The sequence below is a fragment of the Heterocephalus glaber genome, unplaced genomic scaffold (assembly GCF_053883595.1).
Source record: "Heterocephalus glaber isolate CG9 unplaced genomic scaffold, H.glaber_assembly_v1.0 deba00001472, whole genome shotgun sequence".
NCBI lineage: Eukaryota > Metazoa > Chordata > Mammalia > Rodentia > Bathyergidae > Heterocephalus > Heterocephalus glaber.
In genome coordinates this window covers 16,834,217-16,850,905 of record NW_028258315.1, presented here as the reverse complement: position 1 = coordinate 16,850,905, position 16,689 = coordinate 16,834,217, and the positions used below count along the sequence as shown (strand labels likewise).

General features: G+C 43.1%; 1 protein-coding gene and 1 long non-coding RNA gene across 3 annotated transcripts in view; one reads left to right on the top strand and one right to left on the bottom strand.

Annotated features, from left to right (window-relative positions):
- Positions 1-1,286: 1,286 nt before the first annotated feature.
- Positions 1,287-7,350, bottom strand: LOC101705518 (uncharacterized). 2 transcript variants are annotated; one of them, XR_205371.4, is made up of 3 exons: positions 6,477-7,350; positions 3,282-3,346; positions 1,287-2,965 (listed from the first exon to the last, which is right to left on the bottom strand). It is a non-coding gene; the product is annotated as an uncharacterized LOC101705518 (long non-coding RNA). The 2 variants fall into 2 exon arrangements; XR_015439104.1 differs by having other exon boundaries at positions 6,975-7,350.
- A 58-nt stretch (positions 7,351-7,408) lies between these two features.
- Positions 7,409-16,689, top strand: part of Kif13a (kinesin family member 13A) — a 194,043-nt gene continuing 184,762 nt past the window's right edge. Inside the window, 2 exon segments of the mRNA XM_021260592.2 lie at positions 7,409-7,586; positions 7,810-7,900. Of these exon segments, the coding sequence (XP_021116251.2) occupies positions 7,532-7,586; positions 7,810-7,900 (146 nt within the window). The 5' untranslated portion in view covers positions 7,409-7,531.

Here is a 16,689-nt window from a genome sequence, read left to right as displayed (position 1 = left end):
ACCCCCAGTTTTATTTGGAAAACATATCTAAAGCTGCTTTAGTGTGTAAGTAAGAGCCATGGTTTTTGAAGCCTTGCACTCAAATCTATGGCCATCATTTCCCAGGTATGCGATGTTGCACAATTTATTTCAATTTTCTCTTTATTTGTTTACTGGTCAGTGTAACAAAGGATGATAATAATAGTGTGTACCGCATAGGGTTATTGTAAGAAATAATAGAACTGTGCTTGGTGAGTAGTCAAAGTTTAATAAATATTCTTTGTTAAATATTATGAAATATAAATACTATTTCGAGAGAACGTTTGGAGCCCCTCTTTGGGGGAGGATTATTCTTCCCTGTCCCATCTTGGCTTGACTGTGTGACTTGCCTTTCCCAGTGAAAATTACAAAGTGACAGGTGCCACATCTGAGCAAAACTTTATGAGCCATTGTGTGGTGAGCCACATTACCTTTTCTTCTGCTACAAAACCAGCACTGTCCCAGCTGAGGGCTGTTGTGTCAGCCTGAACCTCAGAATGCAAATGATAGGTGCAGTGCCACACCCAGCCTTGACAGGCAAGTCACAGGAGTGAAGCATCCAGCTTTGCTTTTGTAAGCTACTGAGATTCAAAGGTTGTCAGCCACCATGTGGTCTCTTACCCTCCACTGACTGATACAGTTGTTAAACTAGATTTATGGAAAGCCTCTTATTTAAGCATTGACTGCTCTAGGATTACTGTTTGATTTGCCACAGACTTAAGCCATTAGCAGTTTTTAGATCAGCCTGGCAGCCTACTTCTGACCGAAATAGCTTTGGAACTTGGTCTTACAGAAATCGGATGATTCCAGAGTCTCTGGATATTTGTTATCAGTTGTCTGCCAGTTCTTCGCAACCCACGGAGTCTCTGTTTCTAAAGTAAAGGCTATGTTAACAAGCTTTTCCTAACAAACAAGCATATGCATGAAGTCTCAGACCAGGCCACCCCAGGGCCTAGCACACACAGCTGTATCAGCTGCTCCTAGTTCTCTGAGGATGACAGAGAGGGTTGAAAGGAGTGTCTGGGCTAAGCTGTGCTGTGAGGAAAGCCACTGGCTTTCCTGGGCCTCTTTTCAGGTGAAGCTAGCTCTACACAGCAGGTTTATGACCTCAAAGAGTGGCTTTGGTCTGTCCTGAGATTTTTGCCTCAGATTGACTCCAGCATGGAACACTGTCAGTCCAGCCTCCAGAACACTCCTCACTATTGCTGATTACTTCAACTAAATAGGCAGGGATAAGGGAAAACAAAGCAAAACTAAGAAACTATGCATGAGTGAAATAGAAAGTTCCAGATTCTTTATAAGAAGTTCATCCGGTTAAAATTCTTTGTCTATAGTCAAAGATTCTTTCTGAGATGGATAACTACTTGAAGTTCTGCTTACCAAATTTGTGAGGTTAGGATTCCCAACACTTTCTTTCTTTCTAGGGAAGGGCCCTGGGAAGACCCTGATATCCTACCCCATCCTTTCCTAGCAAAGTGCCCTAAGGAGGCATCTGTAGCAGGCTAAGAGGTTCATCTGTGGCCTCCAGAGGGTAATCTGCTCAGGATCTGGTGAGGGAGGATTACCCTCACGGGGTGGTTAAGGACTGCTCTTCATTTCATATGGCAACATACCTTGGGCACTTAAGAAATACAGCCTGTGAGTGACCTAAGCTCATTGAAGGTAGTCCCGGATCTGTAAATAACAGTGATGATGATGATGATGATGATGATGATGATGACACCACAGGATGCTTACTTAACCCTTACCATGTGCCAGACACCGGTCTAAATGTGTGCGTCACAGTAAGATAAGCCCCACAGTTATCACTGTCTTAGAGCTCAGAAAATGGAGGTAGACTTGAACAAGGTCACACAGTTTGCAAGTGGCAGAGATGGAACCTGAATCCAAACTTCATGACCCCAAAGTCTATGCGTTCACTCCTACATGTTGCTGCCTTTTGCTTTTCCATCCTGTTTATCATGCATGTGCCCAACTCTAACTATCCCTCTGCTACAAGGGACTATGGAGAAATGGTGATGTCAGCAATATTTTGTGCAATTTATCAATAATCTCAGAAATGGTTTTTTTTTTTTTTGTACCGGAGATCGAACTCAGGTCCTTGGGCTTTCGAGGCAGACACCAAAACCACTGAGCTAAAATCCCCCAACCACTGAGCTAAATAATCTCCATGCTGACAAAAACAATACAAGTACTATTCACTGAGCATCTTCTTGTCTTCTCAGTCTTAGCTTCCTTTTTCTGGTTAATTCTGTCCTCACTGTAAAGGATTGTGGGGCAGGCTTCCAGTGAAGCTTAACTCAGTCTAGAAATGGAACCTACAAGGTTTTTTAGAAACCCAGTTGACTTTTTCCTAAGTGTCTCTCCAGACACCTTCACGATCCTTTTCTTTAAGAGAAGCTTTCTGCGGCTCCCCTGTGACTATGACAAAATACAGCTTTCAAGATGACTTCAGGGGGTATCATCTCCTGGTCACCATCTGTATCCTTTTAACAGCTCCATCAAGTAGGTACTCTTACTATTTTCATGGCCTCACTCTTTTTTTTTTTTTAAATAAGGAAATGAGGCTCAGAAGAGTCAACACAGATTTTTCTTGCTCAGAAACAGAAGCTTCAAAATTCCAACTAGATTGTGATTTTGAGGGCCACATCTTCAGTCGCCACCCGCCTCACCCAGGTATCCAGAGGGAGGAATCTGATCCGCTGAGTTTGCAGCAGGAATAATTGTACCAGGCAACAGGGCTACACAGTACAGAAAGGTGGTGGGAGTAACCCTGAGGAGTGGAGGGTAGGGCAGGGAGGAATAGCACTTCTTAGAAGTGGAACATTATGTGTCAAGCAGGTATTCAAAAAAGTGTATTCCATGTCATACGGGAGTTCCGATTCTCCAGCTGTTACTCATGAAGGAATTGCAGATTACGATGATTAAACAACTTGTTGCAGGCTACCTGTAAGTGAGAGAGGCAAGACTGTAATTGCTGGGCCTTACTTAATTATAACACGCTGTCAGAGAAGGATGGCTGGGTTCGTCCAAGGAATGTATTATATGGCAGGTTGTGTTTTCTAAAAAGAGCCATAACAAATATCTCCCACTCTGCATGGTCTTAAAATAAAGCTTTGACATTTCTCCATTGAAATAAAGGAGCTATGGTTTTCTCCTTGAATCTAGGCTTGTGTCTATGGCAGAAGTGGCACTATATAATTTCTGAGATTAAGTCATAAAAGATGAGAACCACCCTCCCCCAGCACCCTTGAAATGCTCACCTCGGAACCCAATTGCTGCACTTTGAGGGAGCCTAAGCCAGCTTTGTGTCACTGTGACAAAACTCCTGAAATAAACAATTCAAAGAGGAAAGGTTTATTTTGATGCAGTTTCAGAAGCTTCAGTTCATAGTCTGTTGGCTCTGTGCTGTTGGGCCTGTTGGTAAGGCAGAACCTTAGGGCAGGGAGGATCTGGTAGGAGAGCAAAGTGAGAGGAAGGGAAAGTGGCAGGGACTTAATATCTCCTTCCATGCCACACCCGCAGTGCCGATTTCCTTCGCTAGGCCTCATCTCCCCAAAGCTTTACAACCTCCTGTAGTGCTATGGGCTGAAGACCAAGCCTTGGGCATCTGGTGGACACTCAAGATCCACCTGTCCCTGCAGAAAGACCATATGGAGAAGACCTGAAAGGCCTCAGAGAGGGAGAAATGCCTGGCCAGCTCCAACTTCAGCCACCATCTAAATGCAATCTTGTGACAGAACTAGAGCCAGAACTGCCCATGTGAGCCCTTCCCCATGAAGTTCCTGACCTACAGAAACTGTGGGAGAAGTTACTATGATTACTGTCTGGAGCTTCTAAGTTTTGAGGGAGATTTTTTTATACAACATCAGTCAGAACAACAGAAGTCTTCAGAAGGTCACAAGAGCCATCTTTAAATATAAATATCTAAAGGGCGTTACACATAAGAAGAGTTAGAATTGCAATGTGAAGCTTTAGGAGGCAGCACTTTGATCACCAGTTAGAATGACAGGGAAATTTGCTTCATCACGGAGGACTTCTCTAAGCACAGAACTTAAGAAGGAGTGATCGACAGTGTGTTCGGCTACTCTTCCAAGTTGAGCACTAGACATTCAAGCAGAGAAGGGATGCTGCTATGGTTTAGATCTGAAATGTTCCCCTAAATTCCCACGCTCAGAGATGAGGCTAGGTCAGAAGGGGCAGCTCCCTGGGGCAAGACCCGCTAGGGTGTATCTCCCTCCCTGGCTCCTCCCTTCTTGCTCTGCTTCCGGGTCCTCAAGGGAGGAGCAGATTTTCTGCGCTCAGGCCCTTTCTGCCTTGGAGCCAGCGGACCCAGGGACTGTAACTGTGAGCCAAAATAAACCCTTTCTCCTTTAAGTTGTGTCAGGACTTTCGCCACCCCAGCGATGAGAAAAGTGACTGAGACAGATGACAGTTTTGGGAGCTGTTATAAAAGGGTCTAGAAGAACCCAGAAATTACTTTCTAAAAAAATACAATTCCTAATAAACAAAGGTAAAATGTTTTAAAGACTATGCCTTAACTTTAAACTTTAAAGATTTGGACCGGGAAGGTAGCTCAGTGGCACAGCACCTGTCTGGTAAGTGCGAGGCCATGAGTTCGATTTCTGGTACCAAAAAAAAAAAGAGGAAGAGGAAGAAGGAGAAGCAGCAGCAGCAAGGACTAAACCAAGCCTTTCACGTTGGAGAGGGTTGGAAGAGCAGAAAGAAGGGCCCCTCTGCAGAGCCAGTGGACACTTTATTCAGCTCCCACCTCAGTCATGCCCCTCTCACCTCGAGACTCTCGTCCCTGCCCTTTCCCGAGGTTCTGCTCCATTACCCTCCCGGTTTTGCTCCCAGTTAGCGCCTTCTTTTGCTCCCCCCAATCCTCACATCTGACCGGTGGCTAAATCAGCCCTTTTTTATCTGCACAGTAAGTCCTGCCTCTGTGTCTTTGGCTCCATTTGCACCATCACTGGCTTTGTTGGCACCATGGTCACCCCTCATCTGGATGACTGCAGCAGCCCTCTGCGTAGACAGGTGGGTGCCAAATTAATTCCTCTCGAAGAATGCCTTCCGGCTGCCTGTTCAGACTCCAGAACCAAAGCCTGCATTACATTTCCCATTGCCTTTCCAACAAAGGTACACTTTCTGTCTGAGGCATTCCAGGCTTTCATGATCTGGTAGAGAGTGAGGGCGAAAAAGAATTGAAGGAAGGAAGATTAATTTCTGTGATTCCTGCTTTTGTTTCCTAAGACTGCCATAATAATTTAGTACTGTGTAGTGTAAAACAGCAGAAATTTACTGGAGCGGCCAAATGTCCAAATTCAAGGTGTTAGCAGAGCCATGGTCTCTCTGAAGGCCCTGGGGAAGAGTCCTTCCTCGATGCTTCATAGCTTCTTGAAGCTGTCAGCAATCCTTGGCATCCCTTGGCTTGTAGGCGCACCACTCGAATCTCTGCCTCTGTTTTCATATGGAACTAACTCAGTGTGTGTGTGTGTGTGTGTGTGTGTGTGTGTGTGTGTGTGTGCCCAAATCTCCCTCTCTTTTCTCTTACACAGACCCCACTTTTTCTTCACTTTTCTTTTTTGGTACCGGGAATCGAATCCAGGGCCTCGCACTTGCTGGGCAGGCACTGCGCCACTGAGCTAAATCCCCGGCCCGACCCCACTTTTTCTTAAGAAGACTACATTTTAACTTGTTATTTCTGCAAGACTTTGCTTCCAAATAAGGTCACATTCACAGGCACTGGAGGTCAGGAGTTGAGTGTGTCTTTTGGAGGATACAACTCATCTCTTTATAATTCCCAACTGGTGGAAATTGCTGGAACAGTGGCTTAGAATGGGGATAGCATCTTGCTCCTGAAGAGCTCCTGGATGTACTGAACAATTTCAGGCACCATGGGAGGTAATATTAAAAAGGACAAGCTTTTCTACTGTTTTGAACAACAGAACAGGCATGATCAGAGCATAGAGTTTTAGTTTCATGACAAAATCAGCATGGAAGCTGGATGTGGGAGACATTGGACATAAAGGTTAGTTAAGAACATGTTTAGGTAGCTCATGGTGAGAAGATATGCAGGGAACTAGATTTCTGCTTATTGAGTTCAGCAATAATCAAGGGGCCTTTAGTCAAGAGCCTGGAATGGATGCTCCACACACATTTGTTGAATAGCTGGATGGACAAAGTAGGGTTGCAGCAGTAAGAATGGAAAGCAGAAACAATCCAACAGGCCCTTCAGAGGTGGACTGACTTAGTGGCCTGTAAGAGGGTGGGGGTGAAGAAGGAATATCAGGCCTCACTTAAAGTCAGGCTCTCAGGCTTATGGGGGCTGGGGAGGGGTACAACTCAACGATAGTGCTTGCCTAGCATGTTCAAGCCCTGGGTTCAATCTCAGAGAGAGACAGACAGACAGACAGAAAAATAGGTTTATAACTTGGCACCTGTTGGTGTCAACAAACCTCATACTCCTACCAGCTGCCACACGCTGCCTGCTATAAAATGCATCTCTGGCACGCCATGTCTCTGACGTTGGCTGATTCTGGAGTACAGGATTCGGAACACTATTCTCATGTGTGCTCTCCTCAGCACCCTGCACACAGTAGGCCCACAACTGAAATTCCAATAAATGTTTTCATGAATGAACGGATTTCTCCATTTAAGCAACATCGGGTGGAAAAAAACAAACAACCAACCTCCGGCTCTAAACTCCAGGATTCATACTTGTGCGTGTTTCCAAACGCCTGGCGCACACTAAGGGCCCTCACAAGCACTTGTTGAACCGCACAGAATAAATCCTATTCTCCTAGATCCCCCGCCCTGGCAGTGAGGTCTGCGTTTGGCAGGATGACAGAATCCACTGCTATGACATTCTTATGTAAGAGCTAATGACCCTCTCGGCCCACTCGCCATCTCTCCCACTACAGGAGGCCAGGAAGGGCAGGGAAGCGAGGGCACACCGTTGACAAACACCGTTTTGGTGGCGGATTCACCGATTCTTCGCTGGTCTCTCTTCCTCACAAAGGTCCCCTGCCAGCCCGCGGGCGGCGCGCCGGGAGCCGGGTGCGCTTCGTGGGCCAGGCCTGCGCACTGCGCGTCCCCCGGCCCCGGGGCTCTGGGTGGCGGGCCCCGCCTCGGAGCCCGCCGTCCCGGGGCCCCGCGCCGCTCCAGGCCGCACTCGGCTCCCCAGGGGGGCGAAGATGGCGGCGCGGCCGGGCGCCCAGCGGCCGCGAGGGGTCGCGGTGCTGCGCGCTCGGCTGGGCCGGCGCTGCTAGAGCGGCCCAGGGCGCGCGGCGGCCTCTCCTCCTCTCCTCTGCTCTCCTCTCCTCTGCTCTCCTCTCCCCGCCCGCTGCCTCCGCCGCCGCCCCGCGCCCCGCCCCGCGCGCCCCTCCCCGGCCCGGCCACCCCGCGTCGCGCTCCCCCGGGATGGCCCGCGCGCCCCGGCTCTGCCTCGCGGAGCACTCGGCGGCGGCGCGGCGCGTGAGGGGCCGCCTCGGGCCGAGCGGGCGCCGCCAACATGTCGGACACCAAGGTAAAAGTTGCCGTCCGGGTCCGGCCCTTGAACCGACGAGGTGAGGAGCTTTCCGCTCGTTTCCCTTTCTGCTCCGGCGGAGGGCGGGGGCAACTTTGGAAACTGCAAGGGCGGCGGGACCGGCGGCGGCCGCGGCCCGGGAGCCGGGAGAGGGCTCAGCGCCCGGGGCGCCGGCTCCTGACTCGGCCGCCTCCCAGGGGGACCCGGCTCCGGGGGGCGCGGATGCTCGATTTTGCAACGTTCGCGTGCCCCTGTGATTTCAGAGCTGGAGCTGAACACCAAGTGCGTGGTGGAGATGGAAGGGAACCAGACGGTCCTGCATCCTCCTCCCTCCAACAGCAAGCAGGGAGAAAGGTAAAGCGGTTCGGGGAGGGCGGCGGCAGGACCCCACCTCGCGGCGTCCTGCAAGTTTGAGCCCGGAAAATGGGAGAGAGAGCGCTCTCCTATTGTTAGGAGGGCGGCTTCAAGTTTGTCGCTCCTCCTGTGGGAGCTGTTCCAAGTCCAAGTTCCTCTCCTCCCGCTGTCGTCCTCGCTTCTTGTCCTCTCCCGTCTAGAACGGTGTCGGGCAGGGGACCCCGGCCGGGACCAGCACCAGTCAGCTGTATCCCCTGTGGGGTTCAGGCCATCCGGAGAGCGAGGGGGCGGGACGGAGCCCTGAGGGTGATTAGTTCAATGGCCACATTTTACAGCTCGGAAAACTGAGGCCCGACGTGGCCAAGTGACCAGGCTAAGTCCTTGTTGGTGGAACTCAGCACCCTTGATTCTTAGCACCTCGCCATTTGCTTCCCTTGGCAGAATTATTCGGGGACGTTGTGTGTAAGGCGGGGGTGGCCGCAAAACCCGCTTGTAAGACTCAGGCCCAGGCTAGCTCACTTAAAAATCTATTTTTTTGTTAGCGCTGAGTTGAGCTAATGCCTGAATATAATGTGCGAATTTTGATTTTCAAGGAAACAAAAGTAGTACCCTGAACTGTATGGACGCTGAGAGGATGTTTAAAGGAGGCTGCATTTACTAGATGGCAACATATTTGCATTTGAAAAGTGGTAACTGTTGGATCCTTATTAATTCTGCTCTGTTCCGTGCAACGGTATGGGAAAATGCCCTAAAATAATTTGAATTTTGGGGATTTTTCTGGTAAGCTCCCAGAAGAAATCGGTTGGAATTCATTCAACATGGCAGTGCAGTAGCTTGTAAAAAAAAAAAATGTAGAGGAGAAACCGAGATTCTACAAAATTAATTCCTGAAAATGACTATGCGTCTCTAAAAGTTACCTGTTGATTGATGAGCTACAGTGTAGTAATTTTGCTCTTCAGAGCTTTTCACCACGGGAGATTCTGAAGCAGGGTTTGTTATTTTATTGCTAAAGGGGGCAGCTGTTTCCGTTCTGTAATCATGTGGTACTCTCCCGCACTGTTTGCTAAATTAGGGGGATGAAATTATGAGGAGTAAGGATTGGGGAGTCTTTGCTTTTTGTGTAATTTTTTGTGCAATTTTTATCCAATTTGCAAACATTCTGCTACCCTTAGCAGATTCTTATAGTGATATTACATAGCTAAGTTACATTTATGATGTGGTGTTAAATACTTTTTAGTAATGGATCTATCCTCTGGCAGTATTTTTAGACAAATTAAAAATACTGTTTTACAATACTGTATTTTTAGATACATCTATAGCAATGTTGATAGTATATTTCATGGTGATAGTAACTAAATTTTTTGAGTTAATTGAACTATGTGGAGATTTATTTAACCACTAAAAAGAAATTATAAATTAGCCACTAAAGCCCCAACCCCACGCTCCCAAACTGGGTATTGTATTATTTCAGAAAAAATTCATTAGGTCAGATTCTTCAAGCAGCCTGGGAAACAGGTAGAATATTTAAGTCCTGTTTTGTAGATCCTGCTTCTGTTTTCCTTGCTGGTTTGGCACCTGCTTCTTGTCACTCTTAAATGTGGAGTGCTACTGAAGTCTTGTCATTTGTGCAAAGATATGGATTTAATTTTGTGGAGTTTGGATAGAATTTATAACTGTGGACAGTGGGTTCCAAATGCTAAATAATCAGTTGGATTGTATATAAATAATCAAGTAATTTAGTCTTTCAAGTAAAGGTTTTTCAGGTGCTTTGGGGATTTACCCATCGGCTTGCGAGCTGTAAAGATAGCACTGAAATGGGTGCTCTCCGGTTCTGTCCCGACAGACCTGGTTCTCTGTGGTGTGTGGGACCTTTTCTATGGAATTCTGCCAGTGCCGCCGTCATTCCGTTTATAGACACGCTAAGGAGAACCAACACATCTTTGCTGCTCGTAGATTAAAATTACTATCTTTACAGGGATGAAGACACCATGTGCATTTTGATTTCCATTATACCTCTTGGTTTCATATTTCTTTAGGGAGTTTTTCCTTATAGCAAGAGTGCATTCAGAATAGAAATGAATCTTCCTTTGGGCTTTGGGTTGATTAATTGCAACTCTTCCTCCATGTTGTATTTGCAACTCATCTCTACCATTTGTTTTGGGACAGAGCTCAAGGTAGGGCAAGAGTGAATGGGTAGAATAATGAGAATATTATTGTTTTTCATACCTAGCAGTTTAAGGCTTGAAATATGAGAGGTCCTTGAATAAATATCGGGGAACTTGTGCCAAATTGAAAATTACTGCTTTTCTGAAGGTTCCAAAACATTACCAATGCATTAATCCAGAGCAGAAATTCAGTTTCTGGATGAGTGTTTTCCATCTTACCAGTGAAAACAAATGAGAATATATGGACTTCCAGGAAAAGAAACAGACAAGCTCAGCTTTCCTATTTTCCCTTTATAGAATTAATGCCAAGACCGCATAGTGAGGACTAGAAGGTTTCTGAGGTTAAAGGTGTTTGTTTTGGTGCTGAGCTTCTAGGATTAAAATACAGTGCATAGATCCAGATTAATACTTGACACCTGTACTGTTCACCATTTTGAAACATTAAGTCCTATATGATTTGTTTCTTGAAATGTGATTGCATTGCTACTCAAGAGACATGCGCAAAGTTCATGGAAGTACCCTGCCTGGTGAAGGGGGTCCAAAGATAACTGCAGATTCAATGCTTGTGCCAGAGACTGAGAGTTGTGGGAAGAAAGGGGAAAAGTTGGAAATACAATGTAGCAGTTACTCGGTATATACTTCTGCTGTTACTTGTACTGTATTGTTGGGAAATTCCCTGTTTTCACTTCTCACTTGCCCTGGAAGCTGTGAGCTCCCTGAGGCCAGGTACTTTGTCCTTGCACAGTGACTGGCACCTAGCAGGTGCTCAGCGACTATCACCAGTGTGATGGCAGCAATGCAGAAGGGCCATGCAAGCCACCTAGGGTGCAGGCAGCCTGGCTGGTGGCATTTGTGCTGGTCTTGTGGATGCTAAGAGGTGGATTCACTTTTGGAAGATGAGGTGAAAGTCCTTCCTTGAGGAAAGTGAAAATACATTCGCTACAAATTACCTCTGGGTGATTATGTATGTTTGAATGTGGGGTGTGGAGTAGGAAGTGGAAGCAAAGCAATTTACTTGGGGGTAGGAGTGGAATGAAAATCCCTACTTTGCCAAGTGGGTGAAATATGTAGAGTGAAAAGTCTTTTTCTCATCTTTGCTGTTACCCCTACTTTCCCCATCCTTTTACCTCTGCAAAAAGGGTAACCAAAATCATTTATTTCTCATGCATATATATATATATGTGCATGCATATACATACATACATACATACACACATACACATGAGTATATCTGGCTTGAATATATTCAACAAATGTCTTTGGTGTCTTTCAACATTAGTGTATGAAGACTCATTCATTCTTTACAGCCAGCATAGATGATAATGGTGGTTTTTAAAAATATTGATCATTGGCTTATGGATTTGATCCTTCTAACTGTTGGTAAGTGAAGCTTTGTCATAGGTAGAACATAATGGAACTTGCTTTCTATAGAAGTTTCTGTTATTTTATGTGAGTGAATGGTAAGGTTAGCCTCCAAAGTAATGTGCATATTGAATCTAGCTAAGTTAAAAAGAAAATATTGAGCCAAATATAGGACTTTAGTAAAAAGTCATCAAAAATTTTTAACTTCCTGCCCATTTTTTGATACCAGAAGGTGTGCAGTATACCTTGCACTGTGTATTGAAGTGCAGGTCCGGTAGAAGGGAAGCTACCTGTTGGTCAATTGCGTACATAGTTTCTAGTTTATGCATTGTGTGTTGCAAAGTTTTATTTCCAAGCTGCCTTCCATTCCAAAGGCTTCTAGGATGGTTCCTTCTGTTCAAGGGTCTTTGTAGACGAGAAGTTTAAATATTAGTGAAAACTGTATAAGAGTAGAAAGATAAATCACCTAAGAATCAGGAATATTCCACATTATGAAATCATTTTGGGGACTTTGAATTCTGTTTTCTGTGTTGTTCATCTTCTCTGGGTTTATTGCAAAGTTGGTTATATACATATATACACACATATATATACATTTATATAAACATATATATACATACATATATACACATATATATAATTTATATATACATATATATATATATATACTTTTTTTTTTTTTTTTTGAGACGGAGTCTAGCTATGCAGTTCAGACTGGCCTCAAACTCATGGTGATCCTCCTGCCTCAGCCTCCTGAGTGCTGGGACTGTAGGTGTGCTCCACCACATGCGGTGCAAAGTTGATTATTTGAAAGCAAAGAATATTTAGGTTTCACTAATTTGGAATGTGTGTTCTTCAGGCATGAGATTAGTGAGATTTTAAGGAGCATTACAATGAAATATTTTTATTAGCTGTCAACATTTTCAGTTTGTTTTAAAAGAAAGGTACATTAAAATCTCTTTTAAAATAAGCATAACTGGGCCGGGGATTTAGCTCAGAGGTTTCGCTGCCTGCTGGGCAAGCACAAGGACCCGAATTCGATCCCCAGTATCAAAAAAATAAAAATAAAATAAGCGTAGCCATTATAATGCAGTGTAGTTTAAAGTGGTTTACAAGTTATTTTGATTATAGTCCATACTTCAAAATACATTTTATACTATGACCCTGTGTGTGTGTGTGTTACAAAGTTCATGGAAATATGCCCTTAACTATATCCAATGCTCTTCTTATTTTTCTATGCTTTTCTATTTTAATTCATTTTAAAAAGGATGGCTGTAACTTACTGAACTGATTTTACAACCCACTAATGAGTCACGGACTTACAATTTGAAAAATACAGGTTTACTGGGTAAGTTTGGGTTCTGTTCTTTTTTAAGCCAGTGTAAATAAAGTGTAGTGCAGTTTTATAACTTATAAAGGCTATAAAAATAAAAAACAAAACAAAACACCTCCCCTTCATTTCTTTCCCCAGAGTGACCATCTTCAGCAGCTTTAGTTTATTCTTTAGGAATATCTCTCCTTATTCCTTAAGATGAACTAGTTGTGCTACTTTTTTTTTTTTTTTTTTTTTTTTTGGTACCGGGGATCAAACTCAGGACCTTGCACTTGTGAGGCAGGCACCTGAACAACTGAGCTAAATCCCCTGCCCAATTGCTACTTTTTGATTTGATCTCTTTCTATCCTTCCCCACATTTCCAATATAGTTACATAGTAATTTTGGCTGCGTCAGTATTTAGTGTTGACATTTTTATATGACTATATACAACTTAACAGTTGAGCCATGTACTGTTAAATTAATTCTTTTCCTCTTGTACAAAACTTTTTGTGGTCTATGGAGTTGACAATTTTTTCTTTTCTTTTCTTTTCTTCTTTTTTTTTTTTGAGACAGGGTCTCACTTTGTAGTTCAGGCTGGCTCTGAACTCGCTATGTAGCCCAGGCTGGCCTCTAAATCACAGCAATCCTCCTGCCTCAGTGTCCTGAGTGCTAGGATTACAGATGTGTGTCACCATGCTGAGCTCTTCTTTCCTTTTTGGTTCTTCTTTTTTCTATGTGCTTATTAATTCAACAATCAAATTCTCTACCTTTTCCCTGTTGAAAACTCCTTTCCGGACATTCAAACATTCTTTGAATTTCATCTTCCCAGAGACATTTTTCCTTAACCCTTTTGTATTTTTTTTTTTTTTTTTGGTACCGGGGATTGAACTTGGGTCCTTGTGCTTGCACAGCAGGTGTCGAAACCACTGAGCTAAGTCCCCAGCCCTCCTGAACCCTTTTGACAATGGACTGGTAGCCCATCATTTTGGGTATTATTCCTTTACCTTTCTTTGTGAAATCACTTCTTCCTTTGTTTCTCTTTTCTTTCTTGGTTTATTACATCAGTTTTGTAGAACGCATCCTTCAGGAGCTTTCTGAGAAGGCATATTGAGAGGTAAAGGTTTTTGAAACCTTGAAAATATCTTCATTCTACCCATTTCATGGATAATTTGAGTATCACATTCTGTTTTAAAGACATTGTCTCAATATCATTTATCTTCCAGTGTTTGTCTTGAGAAGTTATTTGGATTTCTGATCCTTTGGATGTGACCTGGTTTGTTTCTTTCTGTAATCTTACGGAAGAATCTTTTCTTATTTTTGTGAAATCACAGAAATAGGCCTTTTAGAATTGGAAACTTGTGTTCTTCAGTTCTTATAAAAATTCTTGAATTAGTTCATTAACAAAATTTTCGTCTTTATTGTCTCTGTTCTTTTCAGGACACATATCTGGACATGGAGTTCCTTGAACTGGTCCTCTAGTGGTTTTATTTCTCCTTTCTACTTTTCTTCTCTTGTCTTTTTGTCTTCCACTTTGTCTTCCAACTCTTATACTTAATTTCTCTTTTCTGCTATTTGTAATTTCCAAGAGTTCTTTTTTAGACTTATTTTTGAAAAATGACATCACATTTGTTTGTCTTGGTTATGACATCTTCTCCATCTGTATAGTGATAGTTCTCTGAATACTCCGCATTTCTCCCCTCACTGTATTTTGTAAAGTTCTTTGTTTTGTTTGTTTGTTTGTTTGTTTATTTTGGTCTCTGTTATGGTAAGGACATTCCTCAGATGTAGCAGTATCTCAGCTAGACTGTGGGGTTTCTGCAGGGCAAGTTTTATACGTGATTTATCTTTGTGTTCTCAATGGTTTACATTCAACAATTCCTACCACACACAAAGTATTTTGTAGATTGCCTCTGCAATTATTATTATATTATTTAAAACTTGTCAAATCCCTTTTCCATTTAACTTGTGACAATAAAAATAAAAATTATTTTGTTTTGAAAGAACATAGATAAATGCTAGAATTGCACATATTGGCTGCTGTACACAACTCTCAGTTGCCCACAATTATGAAGATAATTACTTGTGGTTAGGGCAAAGTGTTGGGGGAAACTTTTAATCCTATTTTTGTGTCATCATTGCACACATTTTAAGAAATTGCTTGGTGCCCTTTAATTTAAGAATTGTTATGCCTGTTGGGTTGGGGACAGTGGCATAAGAAATTTTCAGAATGATACCAAACTGGCAAGTTTATCACCTTTCCAATTAGCTTCTTCTGGAAAAATGAAGTTATGAGATCAGTGGAAAACTTGTTCAATTGGCAGTACAGTTGCCGGTGGCAGGTGCTCATGTCTTTAAGACAATTTACAGAATAAGTTTGGTAGGCATCCCGAAGATACAGGTTTCTCAGAATTATACAAGCAAAATTATCCTTTCTTAGATTTTCCCCAGAGCTAAAGCAGAGCAGGTGTTTATATGTTTAGAATTCAAAGGAGTTTTCAGAACATTACCTGCAAGGGAAACAAAATAGCAGAGAAATCAAAGGCAACACTCAGAAAGATTACTTAGTAACTGGACAGTGTAAACTATTTACTGGCAATAGAACTCTGGATGAGGAAGCAATGCTAAAATTTGTATGAAAGCATGTTCAAACAATCAAGTTGTGGGCTTCAGGAGCTGTCTTTTAAAGGAAGCACACTCTATGAACTGTTTTTGAAAATTTACATTTGGAAATGTAGAAAGAAATTCTTCCCTTGAAATTACTATATTTGGCATTTTACCACCCACCGACTAGATGGAAACTAAACACACATGGGCGCACGCATCAGGGTTTTGCATCTGTCCCTAAAATTTCGTAAAAATGTGTAATTTTTCCATTTGATTGTAAATTTAAGGTGCAGAAGGAAAAGTAGAGAAGAGAATCCTTGGCGACTTTAAGGAGTACAAGAACCTGAGCCCAAGCCCTAGCATTTGATTGAATCTAGTGATGATTTCAGGGTACCATGAGATGAATAATTCTGTAAAGTGTTGATGAAGTAGAACTGTTTTTACCAAATCTTCCTTGCAGTGGGTTTTCCATATCAAAGCATAATTATATCTTTTTGAAAAAATCGTTGCAACACTAAAATCTTTTTGCCTACATAACTTTTAAGCATCGCAGAAACCAAAGGGGCAAAGGAGAGACATTGCCCTTCTAAGCCTACCACATTAGTTCTTCCTAATTTCTCCCTTAAGTTTGACCCTGCCCATATAATATTGTATTAAATAGTTTCGGTCACAGTTTTGTGTTTAGCTTTTCTCTCATTTATATTTTGTCATGCTCCATAGCTTTCACAGTTTTAAGTCTAATAACAATATAATCTGGGCAGTTTCATAATTTTTAGTATTTTCTATATTTTCAGACCTGTTTTTCTTGATGATTATAAATAACAGCGTCTTTTTAGAGTTCTTTGCTTACTAATTGAAAGGCATTTCTTCTCAAGCTTGCTGATACAAAAACCTATCTTTGAAATTATATAATACAAACTATTCTCTTGCATCATAATGAAAGTAAAAGTCACCAATTCCTAGATTTAAGCATGAGATAGACATGTGTAACAAATGGCATGGAGAGATGAGACCACCTCAGTAGGATAGTGAAAGCAAAGAGGTACAGACTTTATTCACCTGGCAGAGGTGGACTGACAGCAAGAGGCTGCCAGTCCTGAATAAAGAAAAAGGCAGAAAGCTTTGCAGGGCATTGGAAGAGAGGTCTGGCATGTCTGGTATAGGGGTCAGAGCAAATATTTGTGGGCGGGGTCCATGCAGCAATCGAGGCAGATGTGTGGCTGTTTCCAGGTGACTTGGCATTGAGAAGATGCTGTGCTTTGTAGTTGTTATCTCTGTGTTGGGAACATCCTATCCTGTGTTCCGTGTCCCAGATAGCGGAGCTTCTGTCTGGCAGAGACAGC